Genomic DNA, 20,137 nt, shown 5'->3' with positions numbered 1-20,137 from the left:
TGTTGCAATCAAGGAGCATTCGCGTGTGGTGTTCCTGGTAAGCGAAAATGAAAAACTTGAGCCTATTCTCGGCTGCTCACAGAAACAGAAGTCTTTTTCCTTTTACTACCGAAAAATTGTTTAGGACTTGGACAAGTCGTGAGCTTGACTGAGCCTGAAGTCCTGAACGCTGACGAGTTGAAGGCCCATTCCCCCGTGCCTGTTAATGATCACTTTGTTTTTTCAGCTGAACTGTTAATAATCTGTTTCACTGACAAAGAACACAGAAAATAATAGGTCCCTTTGGGCTAAAAACGATATCCGGTAGAAAAAAAGCATGGGATAAGCGTTGCGTAGGAAGACAAAGGAAAGTTGAGAAACAATTATTAGAAAGGGAGCAGATACGCACCACCAACGAAATAGGAAAACACGTGAAACCTACACTGATTACATTTGAGAAGATATGAACAACTTAATATGAGGCTTGAAAATGTGCGAAAGTCCTGATGACAAGATTAGTCATGAATTTTTGCCTCGACAATGTTTCTGTTAGACGGATGTGAGTTGCCCTTTCTGTTATTTTTTCGGGTCATAAATATAGAAATGAAAGTGCTAATGTTACTCACCAGAAAACAAGAACGCGCTCGGTTTTATCCATTCCGTGTTTTTAAGGGGGAAAGGAGAGGATTTGATGATAAAGCACTACACGAGGGAGCTCGAATGGTGTATATATTACATATAAATGGAATCTGAGCAGCAGGCTGTAATAAGTTTTATCCCACTGTCCCGCCCACAGGTAAAAATCCGGCGTCCATTCTTGTTAGAGGCGCACCAAAACACCAAGGTTTGGCATGTTGGCAGGCCTCGGTTGGTGTTTGCAGTGTGTCCATGCTTTGGGCGTTCTTTCCAAAAGATAAATGTTACATAAGAGGAACGGGTGAGAAAACATGCATCTGCATTGTTGGGTTGCATTCCCCGACGTTATTGCAAGTTTTATTCTCAAAATATGCATTGAAAAAGGGCACAAACAGCTCTAGCTCGACACCATCGCATATATACCAGGCACCATGAAAGACGTTCCACATGTACAGTCAAGATACTAGGATCACTTGAGATAGAATAATGAGCTGTGAATAAAATGTACACAAGATAAGCGACATCAGATTCTCCCCACTTCTTTATAGTTACTTGCACTAACAGCAACATTCAAGAAATCAAAACAAATTGGTACCACCTCAGTTTGTGGCTTGACTACCATACTGCCAGGGATTGAATTCTATTGATTTAACATCAACATCATCAGAGCTGCCTGAACCATCTATAGCTACCCGATGCTCAGTGTATTTCCCATTATATTTGTAGATTTCCAAATCACCCCAGGGGGTAGATGTCACTTCTTCAGTTAGATCAAACCACCTTGGTGTAAAGTTATGCCCTTCAGTCTCTCGAGTTCTCTTCTCGGCACGTTGCCTCTCCTCCAAACTGTCAACAAACAAACAACATATAAATACACCAGAAAACATACAAGTGCTAGCATTTCTTCAGCCGCAAGATGAAAGAAAGCTAAAGGGACCTGCTTTTTTCTGCCCCAGCTTTGGATAAATCACCCATCTCAAGCGCATATCTATCTGGGCGCAGACGAGAGTCTGATGCCAACAACTTGCGAGGGGCAGTGTCAAAGCTGTTGATTTTGTGTGCAAAATAGGTATACTGGAATTTATCATTCTGTGGAACATCAGCAACATGCCAAACCTGCAGAATATCCGAAAGAAATGTCAATGCAGTTGATAAGTTAACTTTGTAATTTTTCTTACTAAACAGTTAAAGCAAGAGAGCAGAACTCAAAAAAGCATGGACACTTTTATGATGAAGTGCCATACCAAAGTCTTGACACCGAAATATGCTATCAGTTGTTTGCACATGCAGAGGACAGCAATGCATTACAAATCATCAAAAGGCAATTTAAAGTATTCTATATCTTGTTAAGAAAAATTTTGAACTGATTCGTGCCCATTCCATTCCTATTTTTAAAAAAATAATTGAAGTGCTTTGCTATACCACTTGCAGGAATGGAAGGATGAAAAAACATAAGGAAACAAATTTTTCTCTTCCCATGATACTTATCCTGCAACAATTGCGCATTGGAAAATAGAAAATGGTTTTGGCCATCTCTGACAGTCTCTAAACGACTCTATCCTACCAACTGTGCCAGAATGGAGTCACGTTGACATCAAACAGTGAACAAAACAACAGCAACAATGGTTGTATTTGCAACATGTGATCCAACAGTTGACTATTCCATGTAATCACTCTGAAGGTTGAAAGAAACTAACCTCTTGCAGTTCTGTATTTGGAAGAGGCTCTCCATCCAAATCACAAGGTTGATAACTCAACGATTCATTCCACTTCCCTGTCATCAATATTTTAGGCTCTTCTGAAGAATTATAAACATATCCGTCCACTTCATAGCGACCAGCTCTGTGGCATAAGCAAGTTTCAGTAAGCTACCATCATAAACCATGCAAAGCATATTCAGGAATATAATGAAGGTATATAACAAGAAAACCATAACTAAAAATGTTTATAGATGAACCGAATGGACAGAGATGAAGTAAAATATAAATAAAACATAGATGAATAGGAAATAATTGTACAACACCACAGTGACCAAATTCTATTTATACAACTCAGTTTCAAAATGCACACAATGCTAAATCATTGATTGATCAAAACTACTAACCAAGGAAATACTGCAATCCACTAAATTGGTTTCATCAGAAATCAAAGTCCAGAAGATAATAACAGTGAAAAATAACCCCGCATAGCAATAGTACAAACCTCATAGAGGTGCATATGATGGTTTTGAAAATAATGCTAAAAGATTGAAGTTACATACCCAAACCATCCACATGGTTGAAAGTACAGCACAACTTTGTCTCCAGTTGTCAAATTTGTCATTATCATTTCTCCAGGTGAATCGACCCAAGTCCGGCCAAATATTAGGTTGTTTACCTTTGTAGGAGGTGGAACCAAATCTAGAACTACACCACTCCTCTTGAGGGTCACACGGGTTCTGCAGGTCATGATCAACAAAGGCACCGCATATAATTTTCTTTTTCATTAAGTGCATATAATTACTCCCCACTCCCAGCTAGAAAATGACAACAAAACAACAATAATGATCTCAAGAATTCTACTGAGAACAGAGGAGGGCAAATTAATACAAAACTTGTAAACTAACCAGAATAGTATACAGAGTGAGCACGATAAAAACCATTTATGAAGTTTCTTTGCGAAACAGAAAATGTTGATCTCCTAGATAGATGGCTAGAATTCATAAGGCATTATATTTAGATTGAAACCAACATGGAAATAAACCAAGAATAGACACCACCCTACCCATTAAATTTAAAAGAAATTAGCCTTTAAGAATATGGATGGGAAGCAAATCTTTAAGTCAGATAGTGGCATGCCAATGTGGCAATGAAAAAAGCAATAGAACAACAACATAAGCGGCCTCAAGGATACAATGAAAAAACAGAGGTAATTGACCCAAAAAAAAGGCCAGAGCATACAGAATACCTTCCAACAGGGTAAACATCAACAGAGTTTCCCAAAAACTTGGTTTTTAACTTTGAGGTCACATCATATGTAAAATGCTCATTCTCTGCATGCCCAGCGCTCATTGGGGGATGGTGGCTTACCTGAATTTACCAAAAAGAAGAAGTCTAAATACACAATAAAATATATATTTACATATAATATAAAATTCATACAAAGTCACCCTATTCATAAGCCATAAACATCATAAACATCATGGTTCACCTCATAATCTGTGCAAAGCACAGGACCCGTATTCTAGTTCAGAAGAAATAAAATATTAAAGGAGGCAAGAAATTCTACCAAATCCTCACATGCGTTACTTAGGAAACAAGTATTGTAAAGTGGAAGAGTTTAATTAGAATCACATACTCAATAAAAATACCTGTTCTGCGAGAAATGTAATTCCACCATGGTTAGCCATTTCATAAGTCTCTCCTAGAATGGGATTAAAAGGCTTCCAGGTTCGTTGATATGCAAAGTACACAGATACAGCCCACGATGCTGTGATAATTATTAGATATCAGAAAATAAAGGGATAAGCGTCATAAATAATTCAATGAAATTCAGGAATAATAACTACTACACCAAGGTTTAGCCAAAAATATCTGAGTCAATAATGCAAATTTTTAATGACAATTATTGGATGGTTTTATATTGCGTCCCTTTTACCCTTCACTCCATCTTAAACTTTGCCCATTGCTCAACCTAAGATAACTATTCAATTCAATCGAATGGAAGGATTGAGACAAAAAATTAAAAAAAGATTCAGATAAGGAGCAAATTGAACTCACAGGCATACACCAATCGCATGTAAGGATCCTCACATTCATCTGCCCGATCCAGCAAGTAGGAGTACTCCATCAACTAGTTCAACCAGTTCAAAACTCAATCAAGTGAGAAGACATAGAATGCAGCATTAAAAATGTAAACATTAATACCTATATATATATATATATATATATATATATAGATATAGATATTAGATATGAAAGTTAGACAGACCTCCGCCATCTTCTGAAGCATGGTCATGGGCTCAAAAATAATAACAGGAAGAGTCACCATCGATGTTACGTCTGACCCTATATATTTGTGCATCATCTTCCAGTAACTCTCTCTTTCCTTCACACAATAAGGGGTAACATTGTTCAGACTGACAGCGCGTATGAGTTAACCCAATATGCATGTGACAAAGACAAAAACAAAAATACAATAATAGCAAATGCAGCATTCTCATGCTCACCATTCGACAAAATATGACTAAATGTCTTGAAGGATGACGAAGAGTGAATTAAAGATAAATTACGTATCAGATGTTCAATGGTTCAAAACAGGGAGTGGGGAATAACGCAACAATTAAAATAAAAAACTAAGAAAGAAAATGCCTTTTTTTCCCAAAGATATCCACAAACAGACAAGCAAATTAAGCACCTCTTTTCTCCATCTTCCCCTCTGAGCTTCCTCTTCCGCATCATCTTTACCTCCCTCAGGATTTATCACTTCAACCCCTTCATATCCTAACAGCCTATGATCAAAGGAGAAACGTATACGTAAGCAAATCAGCTTATAACATTCTTGTCCAAATCAGAAGATTTCATGCTGAGGAAACTGGCGAGAGGCACTGTAAGATATAAAAGACTGAAGGAAAATGGATGAGAACTTCATGGAATGATGTCAGTGAACCAAAATATTGGTATAAGCCTTCCACTGGCGTTCTTGTGAATGACAGCAATTCACAATTTCTATTTAGCTAAAGCATGGCTATTACTTTTCCAGTTCAAACATTTATTAGTCGTTCCCCCAGTGAACACAATGTTGTAGGGTAAATGCAGGAAGGATTTAACATAGGATGTTCATAATCCATTTACATATGCACGAGTCAGCATACAAGCATTGTACAGAGAGAGAGAGAGAGATATATTAGAACTTAGAATGGGAACTATGAGTTAGGAAACACAAACCCGGAGGCGAGGCATTAAGACGCATAAAGAAATCTTCACTTGCAGTCATTTCAATCATTTTAAAAATACCTAGCTCGTCGGAGATATTTGTAATTATTAACATGTCATTTTCTTGTTAAAAGAAAAATACTTACATGGCAATATCAACTTGCCTTTACGGTAACTATAACTGAATGATACATTTAGATTTTAATCTACTTGAAGCTTCAATATGGTCCCCGACAATTTCACTTAGATACGCAACAGAAGAAGATGAACCGCCTACAGATTGCAATCCCAGTGCAAGTTGAAACATGGGAGCAATCCTACACCTAGATTAAAGGTTACCCTATATCCAGCTTCAAGTAATTATTAAGAGCCTAATATCAGCTCCTATCCAAAATCTTCCACTCAAATTCAAAATCTTTTCAACATCACACGAACAACAGGTGATACCAATGGGACCTCCAGCCAGAGAATAGTGACGGAATTGCGTATAATCATTCGAAGTTCTTTTATCCCAGAAAAGAACAGAGGAGTACCCATTGACAGATCGGTGCATAGCATTGCTGAAAATGGAAAGGCTAGAACTCATTGAAGCGAAAAAGCCCTTATTTTCATTCTTCTCGGGGCTACCCATCTCGGAACGAACCCTAATTCAAGGATCAAGGGAACTGCAGACAATCAAAACCGATATAAAAAGGCAATGGTTCCCAGACGCTGCCCAAGAGAAGCAAATTAAACTGTGGAAAGAGAGAGACAGTGAAGCCTTGACGAAGATCAATACATGTATGGGAAAGTGAAACAATTAAGAGAGTGGGTATGATCTATGATTTGAGAAAATTGCGCGAATGAAAGGTGGCGGTTTTCGGGTTATGCTCCGTTACGAGTCCTCAATCGGGTGAGTGTTGAACTTTAATGGTCAACGGAACGCACGCTTCTCTCGAGGCGCGTGGGCCAGTGGGGACGTAGGATTAGGGAGCTTCTAGCTGGGCTGGACATCCCTACTCAGGCCCACTCTCCTTTCTCATTGTTTAGGGCCGCGGCCCATAGCTCCGCAGCTTTGCATCAGTGGCTCAAAAAGTGAAGATCCTTAGACGGCGAGGAAAAGCGCAAATGTGAACTTGGCGATGGGAGCGATGAGGAGCAAGGGCATGACAATGACAAAAGCTAGACAGGGTTGCGTTTGCCGGGAGTCGAACCCGGGTCTATTGCTTGGAAGGCAATTATCCTAACCGTTGGACTACAAACGCTAGGCTGAGCGTTGTGCGAGACGTCTAGATACACATAAATACGAATTAAACTGATAATACAAAAATATTCATGATGATAAGAGGAGCAAAAAAAAAAAAAAAAGGTCTGTTGAATTAGATGACGCTAGTGCTAATGTGGCTCTCCAACAAAGGGAAGGAGGTGGCGGAGTTTGTAAAATGAATGTGAAGCGAGCAAGCAAAGAATGAGAATGTACGGAAGCAGGTTTTGCTTGCAAGCCAATCCTGGAATTGCTTCCCACTGCTTTCCCATTTTCCCAGTTAATGGATGTTGGTCAGGGATATCTTCTAGATAAACATACTAGTATTCAACATTTCACTAAATACCTTATAAATTGGACATTAAACTTATAACAAAATATACTACCTCCGGTCCTAATTATAAGAGCCAGTTGACTAATTTGAGGAGATTAAGGAAGTAAGTTGAGTTAATTATCTGTTCTAAATAGATGTTATCTTTCCTAAAATATCCTTGTTAATCAAGTGTATTAACTAGAACTATAATTATTAGAAGGACTATCTTGAAAAAAATTGAGTAAATATAAGAGATAAAGTGGATTAGGGTCTTATATTTAGGATCAAAATAAAAGTCAAACAGGATTTTATATTAAGGACTGGAGATAGTACCTTATAATTGTAAACAGAGGGAGTACTAATGATTTTGCTATCCAATGCACCTTGCATTTTTGTATTTTAAATGTGGACTCTATGACAAGTTTAAAATTACTGCAAAAATTATTACGATAAATGTGCCTGTGTATCTAAATCATTATAAATTATAAAATTTAGTGATAGATATAATATTCATAAACTATAAAGTATATAATTTAGTATAATATATTAAAAGATTTATTTTCAATTTGAAGAATAATTAGAAAGAACTGGCATGCGCTGCAAAGTGCAAACTACCGGTATAAAAATTTGTCGAGGTCAAAAAAATCATCCGGCCCCCACAAAAAAAAAGGGGGGAACAAAAGTCAATGGACTTGCGATTTTGTAGGATGAAGGGGGTGGGATAGAACCAAACCATGGTTTCAGAAGTGCTTTTATGGATTACGAAGTAAATATGTGGAGGAGGTTATCTCGTTTTGCGGAAAAGTGCTTCTGAAACCTAGGTTTTGGACCCCCGAAATCTCTCTGTACGTGGAATTAGTGTTTATCTTTGTGATTAAAAAAAAATTCACTGCGTATTGAGAAGCCGCAACTGTTTTCGTAGCCCTGTTGTTCGTATCCATGGACGCGGCAAAGGAAATAAAGCCAATGGCTAAAAATGTTAAATGAAAAATCAACATAATCGAGAAACAAACCAAATTTACCAACCAGCCTTTGCCGTCACAGTTGGTAAACAATTCCCCTCTAAACCCAGCTAATCAGCTGTGAGCCACATTTTCAGTCTGAAAATCGAGCACTGACCCTTCCTTCTGCTCATCCATCCCTGTTATTCTGTTCAAGTTTTTCTCCGTTTGTTTGGAACCAAACGCGCTTTATTTGAACTTGGGGGTGGAAACCTTCCTATTTTTTATCCCATCGTTGGATTCCCGAAGCTACATTGATCGTACCATATTCTGAATTATGTGTTGAAATCTTTGGGGCTGAATTTTTCGTCTTTGTTATTAAACGGACGATGACGGGACGGGACCCATCTCCTGACCGTGTTGAGATTAAGGTTAATCCACGGCGTGGTGACAGCATAGTCCACCCAGCTGGTGCACTCACTCCCCCGCCGGCGTCGCGAAGGGTCTCTCCGTTGCCGGTTGATCCTAGCGTCCGGGACTCCAGGCCGTTCAAGAAGTGGTTCCCATGGCTGGTACCATGCTTTGTGGCCGCCAATATCGCCATATTCATTGTCACTATGTACGTAAACAATTGTCCCAAGCATTATGTGGGCGATTCTTGCTTTCCTAGTTTTCTGGGCAGATTCTCGTTTCAGCCCCTCAAAGAGAATCCTCTTTTTGGTCCTTCTTCATCAACGTGAGTTTTATTTCTCCCTTAGCTTGCATTTGATGTTGTAAAGAAAAACGACATTCCCACCGATGAAGGTTATTATCAAGGGTCAAATACATGATCCAAAGTTCTCCAACTTGGCGGTGATTTGGACCGTTTGAGGTTTCATGGTGTAGAATCTGCCGAGGACCAATGCTATCATATATTTGCTCAAAGTGGGATGATCTATTTCCACTATTAGGCTATATCTGCTTTGCTTTAGTTTTCAGCTTTCAGTTAGCTCGGTATTTCTAGGATGGTATAGTATTATTATATTACAAATGCCCATTATTTTCTTATGGTGAAGACCATTCTTTCAAAACATGTACTTGTTTAAAAATTCAGAATTCATGGCAGTTTTGTGTCAGTCATTTTAAAATGTGCATAGTAAATTGGATTTACGGCTTTGCAACCTTATCTGTTAGACTTGTTTAATGTCCTACTCAAATCCATGTGTTCCCCAGGTTAGAAAAGATGGGTGCTCTAGAAGTGGACAAAGTGGTTCGTAGACACCAAGCCTGGCGCCTGATCTCTTGTATGTGGTTGCATGCTGGCGTTATCCATGTGCTTGCCAACATGTTGAGTCTTCTCTTTATTGGAATCCGGCTTGAGCAAGAATTTGGGTTTGGTATGATTTTGGTACTCTGCCATGTGTATTCCATGCTTGAATTGTCTCTGATATTTACTGAAGTTTCAATTTCTATATGTTACGTGAATGCTGTGTAAGAGCACAGCAGAAATGTATGATCAGAGCTAACTAATAAATAAAAATTCTGCTTCACAATTTCAGTTTGTAATTTATGATTTTTCTTTTGCAGTTCGAATTGGATTGCTGTATTTAATATCTGGTTTTGGAGGAAGTTTGTTGTCTGCTTTATTCATACAATCAGGTATCTCTGTTGGTGCTTCGGGTGCATTATTTGGCTTACTGGGAGGCATGCTATCAGAGCTTTTAACAAATTGGACGATCTATGCTAATAAGGTGAACGAAGATGTGTGAAATTTTACGGTTATCACTGATAAATAATCTTCTCTGCCGATGCGCCACAGTAGTTTATAGTATTTTGGCCTTTCCCTGTCTGGTTTTGCAGTGTGCAGCGTTGTCAACTCTTATTGTCATCATTATAATCAATTTAGCTGTTGGACTCCTTCCCCATGTGGATAATTTTGCTCATATTGGAGGTTTTATCTCCGGTTTTCTTCTTGGATTTGTCTTTTTGATTCGCCCCCAGTTTAAGTGGGTTAATCGATCTCGTTCTGCCGATGCTGCCCCTTTTCTGAATTCTAAACACAAACCTTATCAGTATGTGCTGTGGGTCATCGCTTTCATACTACTGACTTCTGGGTGAGTTCTCATTCTTTTCCTTTTCTTTGCTCATGAGTGGGACCTACGAATGCTTGTTTTATATACTGTAATGATCTAACATGAAAGAAATTTGAATGGGACAAGTTGTTTTATAGTTGTTGTGTGGGTTTCTGCTTATGAGTACTTTTCTTCTTTCAAAGCTTTTCTTTCTATTTTACAATGACTCCTTGTCCTTTTTTTTCTTATATCATTCCTTGCCCTTACTCTCTTTTTATGCATTTCCTTTCCCTGTTTTTGTGGCCCTCTTTATTTTATCCAAAAGAAAAATGCCGCTAATTTCATTGCTGGAGATTGCTCATACATGTTCCTCTGGAGCAAGATTATTGATTCATGTTAAAATGTGAATGGATCTTAAAATTATTGTTTGTAAGACTAAATATCTTAAACCACGTCAAACATATTGTGTCCCAATGCCTTGCATCGTTATATCAAGACTCACAAATCTGAAAGTTGAATAATTTTGGCAGATTGATAACTGGGCTGGTTCTGCTCCTTCGAGGGGTTAATCTGAACGACTACTGCTCATGGTGTCACTATATGAGTTGCGTCCCCACCTCAAAATGGAGCTGCAAATCTCAACAAGTGTACTGTGAGGTTAGTGATGTTGCTGCTGTTTTCTTGTCTACGTTCCATTACTGCAGCTCCCTAGAGTTGTGAGCTCTAACGTTAGACGTGTTGGTGGTTTGATCGAGTGCAAAGCAAATAGATTTTAAAGTATACTTCTATCCTTCTATTGAGAAAAAAAATAAAAGAGATAATTATACTTGTGTCCTCTCCAGTCTTTTCCCCTTCGATTAATAGTTTGGTCTTCATAACGTAAGGTAACACGATATTATACTGTTCCCAATAGTTTGATCGATAGTCTAGGCCTGAAAATCTAGTTTGGTGGCCTGCGTATAATTTTGGGAGAATTACCAACAGGTCCCAAAGAAGAAATTTAATTACTAAAAAGTTTCAATGATAAGTGACCAGCCTAAACATATTGTTATTTTCTATTCTGAAACTTGTCATTGTTTTTACTCTTCATTTATCAATAGACTTCAAAATAATTAAATCCTTTGTTGGGGACCTGATTGTAATTCTCCCTATAATTTTCCATAGCAAAATCAATAGATGATTTAATGAGGTCCAATATCAAACGTTTGAGGAGACTGTTATGCAGTTATTTTCTTTACCTATCACAGTAATGATCTTGGCGTAATGATGCAGTCAACCCAAATGGGAAATCAACTTAACATGACATGCTTGAGCAATGGAAGAAGTCACATTTATCCGCTGTCAAGTGGTAGTCCTTCCCAAGTTCAACAGCTTTGTTCTCAACTTTGCAGCTGACAGATGCATTCGGGAGATTTATCTGATTCCAGACACTTCTTGGTGCAATTTCATTCAACCTGCATCCGATTTCTTCTTGCTTGGGCAGAGATATTTCCCTATTTTAGCAATGGTGATTGTTATTATCAGTTTATCACCATCATAAGTGTAGTCTTCTTGTTGACACTGTCGCCTCTTGGTTGTGATTTCTATGTGGAAGCATTGCCTTATACCAGGAAGGTGCAGAGTGAGAGTTGTATTAGGTTGAAAAGGCGAAAAGAACTTTTACATATAGGAATTGCTGCCAAAAGGATTTCTTAAAGCAAGGGTCATTGCTTTAGATTCTTTGTTGCGAAGGTTGTACAGTTCAGTTCTTTGTGTAAAACTACGACTAATATGGATGCCTTTTCTTTTCTTTTTGTTCTCTCCTTTTCTTTTCTTTTTTTTGTATGGTGGGGAAAAGGGAGGCGGTGCAAGGCCGCAAGGGAGGAAGCGTATTATTTCTGTGACTGTAGTAATCGAATCTATATTTTATTTAGAGGAGGATTTAGTCTGGCGAAGTAAAGCAGAGCTTTCACCATCTTATAGCCGATTTTCAAAAGCTGCAAAACTGAGTCGACATGAAAATTAACTAACTTTGATTCAAAATTCATTTCTGAAATGTAACTATGAGACGCAAGAGGCGCAGACTAGTTTCCGTCCGTGGTTGGGGGAAAGCCGAGTGTGTCGTAGTCGCCGTGTAGTCTTTTGAGGTTTAGGAAGGCATCACTTGAATATGCATTCCAAGTTATTACATGGTAGCCCTCAAGATTTTGGTGGCTCGTGGAACACGAGATATGCTTATTGAGACTTATATATGCTGAAATGAAGGGATGATTGGAAGGATGATTTGGGCATTGTAGTGGGAAAAGGTGTTTGGAGCATGTTAGCCATCAACTGTTGGTAGAATATCACCTCATAACATCGTAACATCTAATCAATAATGAGTGAAATTGCACCCAAACTTCTATTAAGCAGAACGAAAAAAGCAGCCCATGATTTGTAATTCTATAATTGAAGTTTTAATTTTTAACCAATGAAGTAGGTTGTCTCTCTCACTTCCTTTCACACCACTCCAGCCCATTTTACGTTCCACGCAGTAAAATCTGAATCGTTGGCTTTATGTAATTTTTTTCAACCATGGCACGTTGGCGCTTCTTATTTTAATACCTCTAGGATCAAGGCAGTTTTGCTTAATTTAACATTTAAACTCTTAAAACAGTAGAACAAATAGAATATACAGAGGGAGAGAGGGATTAAAATATTTTAATTATGCCATGTAGGGGTAGTGCCTTCTGATGTCTTCAGGAGAAAGTAAAGTGATTTTCTCTTTAATTTGAATGCGCGGGGGAATCATAGGCACCGAGTAGGCAAGTCATTCTCATGTTATGTATTTGTCAATAGCTGGCTGAAGAGATAGAACCTGTGGGCATGAGCGCTGTCAGTAATCAGATTTCTACATCAAAAGCCCACCTGTTTTGCAGTGATTTACCTGTGCTTGTCTCCAACCATTCATCTCCCTGCAACAACAGTATTCAGCAACCCTTCTGCCCATGTAAACCTAATCTTCACCCTGCTATTAATAGTGTTTGTTGATTTAATACTTTCTCCTTCCCATATGCTAAATTCCAACGACCCTGCTGTGCCATATCACCTCCCATTTCTTAATTTTGCTTCATCAGATTCTATAGGCCCACCAATGCCTTTTGTAAGAGGACGTTAATTCGGTTGTTGCAGTTGTTGGCACCTCATAATATGCTTCAGTGGATGTCCAAAAACAACGCTACAAGGAATGAAATTTCCCTCATTTCCCCTCACCCCAAAAGGAGAAACAGAAGAAAAGGAAAAGAGAAAGTGATGATGCTGCTATCGCATTACAAAACACGAAAGTGTTTCGAGACATGTGGCAGCAATTTGCTTGCTTGAGGGTAACGTTTTTCTTTATCTCTTTTTTTTCCCCCTTTTTGAATTTCCCCTTTCTTTTTTTTTTTTTTTGATACACTGAATTTCCCCTTTCTCTCAAGGCTGAATTATAATGATAAAACTCTGTCGGGAAGTTGGGATGCAAAATGCCGATGAAATAGGATCCATGATATGGCATAATGGTCCAAAGAAGGAAGAATATAATGCTGCATGCTGCCTATATTGCATCTATTCCACGGCATCCTCATAATCTCAAGATACAGCAATTCAGCATTTGATGCTTCACTTTTTTCTTTTTTTTTTGGGTACCACTAAAGTGAGGTGCAAAATCTGCAAAATCTTACTGACACTGTTTTTCGCAATAATGGTTGAGTTGGAGTTGCCTTGGTCATAGAATCACAAATACGTTCCGGCTCCCATTCCTTCAATCAGAAGCCTGCCATTTCAGGTCGTTTATTTGTTACCACATGTAGCCCCATTTGGCAGAGCAGTGAAAATCTCTTATAAGCATGTTTTATGTGAGTCGAGATAAAACCCCTCTTGTATACTTGTCTCGTATTCCGTAAATCACTATTAAAAAGTAGTTTATAAGCTACTTATAAGCTATTCTAAACGAGTCTTATAGCTAGGAATTCACGAACCAATATATTAACTCTCTGCAAAATTATTAGGTAGACATTGGTTGGGCACAGTAGCCCAATAAATGAGTGAGATTTCAGATGGCCTCGCTTTGATCTTAATATAGAACAGCATACATGGAACTAAATGCTCACACATTAATGAACATTATTCAGCCTTGCCAACTTTGGGTGAAAGTTATGATTACGAGTGCTTACTCTTCCAGGGTAAACCTTGGCAGCAATGATCTTTTCAACTCACACCCATTCCGGAATTATCTGAACGAATCCCAGAGGCATTGCCAAATGTTATGTTGGGTATGGTTTCGCATATATACATATATATATGTATGTATTTGAAATTCATGATCCACGATTACAAGCATGCGTTGTTCTTCTTTTTCTCTTCCCTTTTTTTTTATTGGGTTTAGACTTTAGACTGAAGAGAGTAATGAGTTTGCCGTTTTGCCTGACAAGCTTGTCCCTCGACTATGTGCTTTTATCTTTGCCAGAACTCCAGCCATTCCCAAATGAAGGACCCTGTTTCAGAAAATTAACCATTGTCTAATTTAGAACCCTGCATTCGAAAGCTTCAGCAATCTCAAAATGCCGTCTCGTACGAGCTCTGTATTTCAGGTTATATTCAACTGCTGATCACTCCACCGCATACTGAACAATAGCCAGAACAGAGCACGCACCAGGCTGTGTTTCTATTTCTCTCCCTTGAAAGAATTTATGTTAGCGTGGATGTGGGTGGGCCCCACGCTCTCAGAATTTGACAAACAAGGAGCATTCAAGGCTTTATTGAATGGATTTTTATGTGAAGAAAAAACAGACGGACGCAAGATCACAGAAAAGGATGGGACTGGATGAATTGGAAAACAAAATATATGGTGGGGCATGTCACCCAGTTGATGTTGCCAAAGGATATTGCTGCTCACATGCCGCTGCTTTGTGTTTATCTTGGCCATCACTTATCACCCACATGCAATCTCACGACTGCTTTTTTGTGACAGGGCATGTGACGGATATGGTTCTTCTACGGCCAGCCGCTCTCACATACACTCTCATGTATGTGATGGGATATAGTTCGTATAGTCAGTTAATCCATTTATATTTTTAATGTTTAAAAAGGTTAAAGGGAATGCAAGATGCAGAGCAGTTTGGTTGAATGAATAGAAAGTGCGAAACCATTTTTTAAACAAAATGAAAGCGGAAGAGGTGTTTGATCCAAGGCTCAAGAAAAAGCATGCCACTGGATATATATATATATATATATATATATATATATAAGAATATGAGTCGCAGCAATCAAGGGCTGAATAAGCGGCACTGAATGAAACCGGCACAGTGCAGTACATGTTGTGTCCTCGCCGGTGCTAGGGTTGGTGTGGAAAGAGTCGCCAAATCTTTAGTTTCTGCGTTGAAAACATATATATAAATTATTCGAAGTCATATGGCACTAAAGAATGAGAAGGAATGAAGTAATGTTTAGCAGAGGGTGGAGACAACAGATGATATAAAGTAGCTATCTGGGAATTCAAACATTAAAGTAATGAGAAGGAATCAAGTGAAGGAGTTGAATTTAAAACAAGGCGGCCTGGTTGACTCCTAACTCAATCCGAAAGCTGCAGCATCACATGAGATGGATGAGGTGAGGGATGGTGAAAGCGAATACAGACGGGGACGTGGGTGAAGAAGCACATGGTGAATGGGAATGGAAAGGGACGGGGACGTGGCTGAAGAAGCACATGGTGGTTGATTCGGTCACAACAGCCACTCCCCCCCTAACTCACAACACACCACCCCCCCCCTTTCCCTCTCACCTCTCTAGCTACTTTACAGTGCCCTCCTTCTTTCCTTGCAATTTCCTCTCTTTCCACATTTTCTCTCACATTCTACTCAAACTGATACTCACTCTCTCTCTCTCTCTCTGTCCTCTTTTCAGCTAGACGTGGATTCTGTGCTTCATTCTTCACTCCTGCTGTCGGCTTGTTAAAGATGCAGAAAGCCACGTTGCACCATTTTGTAATAATAATGCAACACACTTCACATATCCTTTTTTTTTTATATTCTTAAGATTATATTTATACAGTGATTCTCGTTTTTAAAATAAAAGTTGGTACGGTTAGTAAAATGGGGAGGAGAGCAACAAAAGAGAAGCGGAAACAGCGTGAGGGGGTCAAGTGGGAAAAGAGATTAGGTTTGAAGTTTCCTCGAGCATGAAGGCCGTAGCTGTTTGTTGGGCGGGTGTGGCTCGAGGGGGAAGGTCGGGCTAATAACGGGGCCCACTTACATGGAAACCACCTTGGGACCGCCCTCTAAGGCCCGATGATTACGGCTGCTGGGACCCACCACGCTCCCCTTCCCTCAGTGTTCATGGTGTCTCATATTATTCCCCATTCTTTTGTTCATGTCTTTAATTCTTTTTCTTTTTAAGTATTTATATTCACTGATGGATAAATTTTACCCTCACCCGCATGATCTATTTTTCCTTAATTGTTTTACCCTCTGCTCCTTTCGCTCGGGTTTGTTTTCTTTTCGAAACCACGCGGGCCACGATACTTTCCCATGAAATAAAAGTACAGTTTCGAGCACCAGCGGAAATGTGGAGTGTCCCTTGCTGCCCTGTGAGATTTGTTTCATTTACTTGTCCCCATCAACATTATCTCCTCTTATTTCTGCCCTTTTTATTTTATCATATGATAGGAGCATACATTTTCGGTATTCCCATTATGCCATTGCGGGTTGGCTTCGAGGGGAGGCAGAGCGAAGAAAAGTGGAGAGATGCTGCACCGCGAGCACTCGCTTTTAAGAGCGTAACCGAAAACGCCCAACGGCGATGTAGCTCCCGCGCAGACTCACCCAACGGGATGGCGTTCCTTTCAACATGGCGAATTGAATTGGATGCGCATGGAAGGTGTGGGATACGCGCCATGGGATAGAGTGGGAGGTGTGAGTTCGGGGAAATGAAAGAGAGAGAAGGTGACATTTATAATTTGTTTAATTTAACAAACTGAAAGAGAAGTTTGAAGATTCCAAAATTTGCCCCCGCAGCCCTTCCCCTCGGCTCCTCCATAAGTAGTCCGCCCTCTTCTTCCCCCAAGCCACAGATAGCCAGTCGTCTCTCATCCCCAGATCTCTCTCTCCCGCTTCACTTGCAGTTACTTGGCTATGGCTCCTCTGGTCTTCATTGCATTTCTTATCTCCTTCGCCTTAACGGTCGAGGCCAGAATCCCAGGGGTTTACACCGGCGGCCCCTGGCAGAGTGCTCATGCTACCTTCTACGGAGGATCCGATGCTTCCGGCACCATGGGTGTGCATCTCCTCTGTCATCGACGCTTTTTCTTTAGTAATGTGCCTTACATTTCTGCTTAATCACTTGAGATTGTGGGTGTTGAGCAGGTGGAGCTTGCGGATACGGTAACCTCTACAGCCAAGGGTACGGCGTGAACACGGCGGCGCTGAGCACCGCATTATTCAACAATGGGCTGAGCTGCGGAGCGTGCTTTGAGATAAAGTGCGCAAATGACAAACAATGGTGTCACTCGGGGAGCCCATCCATCTTCATCACGGCCACTAACTTCTGTCCGCCCAACTACGCTCTTCCCAACGACAATGGCGGCTGGTGCAACCCTCCTCGCCCCCACTTTGACCTCGCCATGCCCATGTTCCTCAAGATTGCCGAGTACCGTGCCGGCATCGTCCCCGTCGCCTACCGCAGGTAACCCCTTTGTTTTATTTTAAGTAAATAAACGCAAATATTCACGAATCAGTACTTTTCGATGAGAAGAGATAAAAAAGTTTTGGGCAGGGTAAGTCCGTGGGAAAACGGAATACTAATGTGGACAGAGCTAAGAGTGTGTTTGACCCAGGTCCCATTTTGGGCACGGTAGAGCGGGGCTGCTGCCTCGGTATTGGCTGGAGTTTCATTATGGCTTTAAGGTTACTTTACCAATATACCCATGTTGCATTGTCCAAGTTACCACACAAATGGGGCTGTTTTTGCCTATAACCAGGAACCCCCGTCAGTTTAGTTAGCCGGTTTTATTAAGAATTTAGGCGGGGCCAAATCTGGCGAGTAGGACTGTCAGTCGGGGTGCTCCCTTCTTCCCCCATGATATTAAGTACGAGTAGTATCAATTAATGATCAGTGGTGTTAGTAACTCACTCTTAATGGAATATGTGAACGTGGGGTGCACGCAGGGTTCCATGCAGAAAGGAGGGAGGAATGAGGTTCACCATCAACGGCTTTCGTTACTTCAATCTGGTGCTAATCTCCAACGTGGCAGGCGCCGGGGATATAGTGCGGGCATACGTGAAGGGATCCAGGACCGAGTGGATGCCCCTGAGCCGAAACTGGGGTCAAAATTGGCAGTCAAACGCAGTATTGGTGGGACAGTCATTGTCGTTCAGGGTCACGGGCAGCGACAGGCGCACTTCCACCTCTCGGAACATCGTCCCCTCCAACTGGCAATTCGGTCAAACTTTCACCGGCAAGAACTTCCGAGTTTAAAACGACAGTAATTCCATACGAGAAGGTCGTTGGAGTGCGCTTGTTGATTGTACTTTGTTTATGGTAAATTGTAGGGAATGCTGAAGCGGCTATCAAAGGGTAGCCCGCGGCTGATTAGTGGCTCATACAATTTCGATATAATATATTTATATATAGTTCAATTAATATATGTAAGCAACTGTATTGGGGTTAATGGTGACCGGTTGGTCTGTTTGAATCAAATGGTTTATTTTCCGTCTCTTATGTGATATTTATGCTTTATTTTCCCATATTTTGGGGGGGGGGTGGTCGGGGTCGCCTGATATAGCTCACGAAAGAGAGTATGTTGGAGGAAGTCGACGCGCATGTGAGTTTGGGCCCAGCAATGAATGCGCCACGTAAGCATTCCCAGCTACTACTATTGGAGTTCTATTGAAAGCGAGACCGGAGCAAGTGGCTGGACCCTGGGGTTGAGAATCCATTCCATCCAATCTCCCAAGAGATCATTTGGTTCAGGGAATGTATCAAGTGATAGGTTGGGATGAGAAAACTTCCGGTCATGAAAGTAAGAATGAGGGATTTTTTAAAAAAAAGAAAAAGAAAAAAATAAAACATAAAAAATAAAAGTTAATACAAACTTTGATATTTCAACTGTTCTTTTATTTTGATTTTAGTTTCTCAAATTGTAAACTATAGTTTTAATCTTCAATTCTTTTTTAAATATTAGTCTCTATTATCTAATAAAAACTTGAATTATTTTGCTTGTTGAAAACTCAAAACTTATAATTTAAAACTTAATAGACTAAAACTAAAATAAAAACAAATTTAAAAGATCAAATATTATATTATTCCTAGAAAATATCCTCATTTGCCCTCTTTGGGAAAACACCCCATCCTCATCGCTCCACAGTTAGGAGCAACAGTATCCAAAAAAGCCAAGGTGAAGGGTCGCGAGTGGAGAGCGGAGAAGGTGGGATGGCGGAAAGGGTCTTAGGATACTTGCCCAGCACAGAAAAGCAGGGACTTTGGATGCCCTTTCCTTCCTCTCTTTTTAGATCATGCCTGCCTCACAGGCCTTGTGTATGACTTTTGCCCTCCCTTGTCAATCACTATGCCCTCAATTTCTCGTGATTTGCGTCCTGTCTTTCTTATGCTCTCTTTTGACACCATTTTCAACATCTTTTCTCAGGAAAAATAATAAAACGTTAAAGGAATATAATTCACATCCATAATCCCATCCGTCTATTTCAAAATTTTATGTCCATTCCCTCACTCCACTAGCCTAACCATCTTACTCATCCCTTTTTTCTTTTTTAAATTATAGGATAATTAATATGTAAATTCTTATAGTTTCAACTGATTTTTAATCAGGTTCCTATAATTTTTTTTTTTTTATCAGGTCCTTATACTTTTACATATTTTTAATCAAGTCCTTATAATTTTTTTTCTTTTTATCAGGTCCTTATTGTTTTACTTTGTTTTTAATTAGGTGCTTGTAGTTTTTATTCTTTATTTTACAAATAATAACATTTTAAAAATAATAAATCATTGTAACAATCTTATGTTAATATTCTTTTAAATTTTTAGTTAAACAAATATATTATTTATTTTCA

The 20,137-nt window shown here is 39.6% G+C and overlaps 3 protein-coding genes and 1 non-coding gene across 5 annotated transcripts; 2 read left to right on the top strand and 2 right to left on the bottom strand.

The window, feature by feature from the left end:
• Window positions 1-691: 691 nt before the first annotated feature.
• LOC114716298 (oxysterol-binding protein-related protein 3C) lies at window positions 692-6,397 on the bottom strand. 2 transcript variants are annotated; one of them, XM_028901283.1, is made up of 11 exons: window positions 6,062-6,397; window positions 5,011-5,104; window positions 4,585-4,701; window positions 4,374-4,446; window positions 3,965-4,083; window positions 3,562-3,683; window positions 2,876-3,052; window positions 2,313-2,457; window positions 1,553-1,731; window positions 1,211-1,461; window positions 692-1,106 (listed from the first exon to the last, which is right to left on the bottom strand). In XM_028901283.1, the coding sequence occupies exons 1-10, from the start codon at window positions 6,157-6,159 to the stop codon at window positions 1,215-1,217; spliced, it is 1,371 nt and encodes a 456-aa protein (XP_028757116.1). In that variant the 5' UTR covers window positions 6,160-6,397; the 3' UTR covers window positions 692-1,106; window positions 1,211-1,214. The 2 variants fall into 2 exon arrangements, with proteins under 2 accessions (XP_028757116.1, XP_028757117.1); XM_028901284.1 differs by having other exon boundaries at window positions 1,214-1,461.
• Window positions 6,398-6,700: 303 nt separating this feature from the next.
• Window positions 6,701-6,772, bottom strand: TRNAG-UCC (transfer RNA glycine (anticodon UCC)). The gene has a single exon. It is a non-coding gene; the product is annotated as a tRNA-Gly (tRNA).
• Window positions 6,773-8,096: 1,324 nt separating this feature from the next.
• On the top strand, window positions 8,097-11,865 carry LOC114716299 (RHOMBOID-like protein 1). Its single transcript, XM_028901285.1, has 6 exons — window positions 8,097-8,761; window positions 9,238-9,401; window positions 9,592-9,755; window positions 9,865-10,118; window positions 10,607-10,733; window positions 11,349-11,865. Exons 1-6 carry the CDS (start codon window positions 8,415-8,417, stop codon window positions 11,469-11,471), a joined length of 1,179 nt encoding a protein of 392 aa, XP_028757118.1. The 5' UTR covers window positions 8,097-8,414; the 3' UTR covers window positions 11,472-11,865.
• A 5,266-nt stretch (window positions 11,866-17,131) lies between these two features.
• LOC114716300 (expansin-A4-like) lies at window positions 17,132-18,788 on the top strand. Its single transcript, XM_028901286.1, has 4 exons — window positions 17,132-17,345; window positions 17,435-17,753; window positions 18,236-18,543; window positions 18,591-18,788. Coding segments are annotated over exons 1-4 (771 nt in total). The 5' UTR covers window positions 17,132-17,203; the 3' UTR covers window positions 18,593-18,788.
• Window positions 18,789-20,137: the final 1,349 nt, after the last annotated feature.

The sequence above is a fragment of the Neltuma alba genome, unplaced genomic scaffold (genome assembly GCF_004799145.2).
Source record: "Neltuma alba isolate B1F8T4 unplaced genomic scaffold, ASM479914v2 tig00011650_pilon, whole genome shotgun sequence".
NCBI lineage: Eukaryota > Viridiplantae > Streptophyta > Magnoliopsida > Fabales > Fabaceae > Neltuma > Neltuma alba.
Note: the sequence above shows the minus strand (reverse complement) of the source record. Positions and strands in the feature narration are given on the sequence as shown.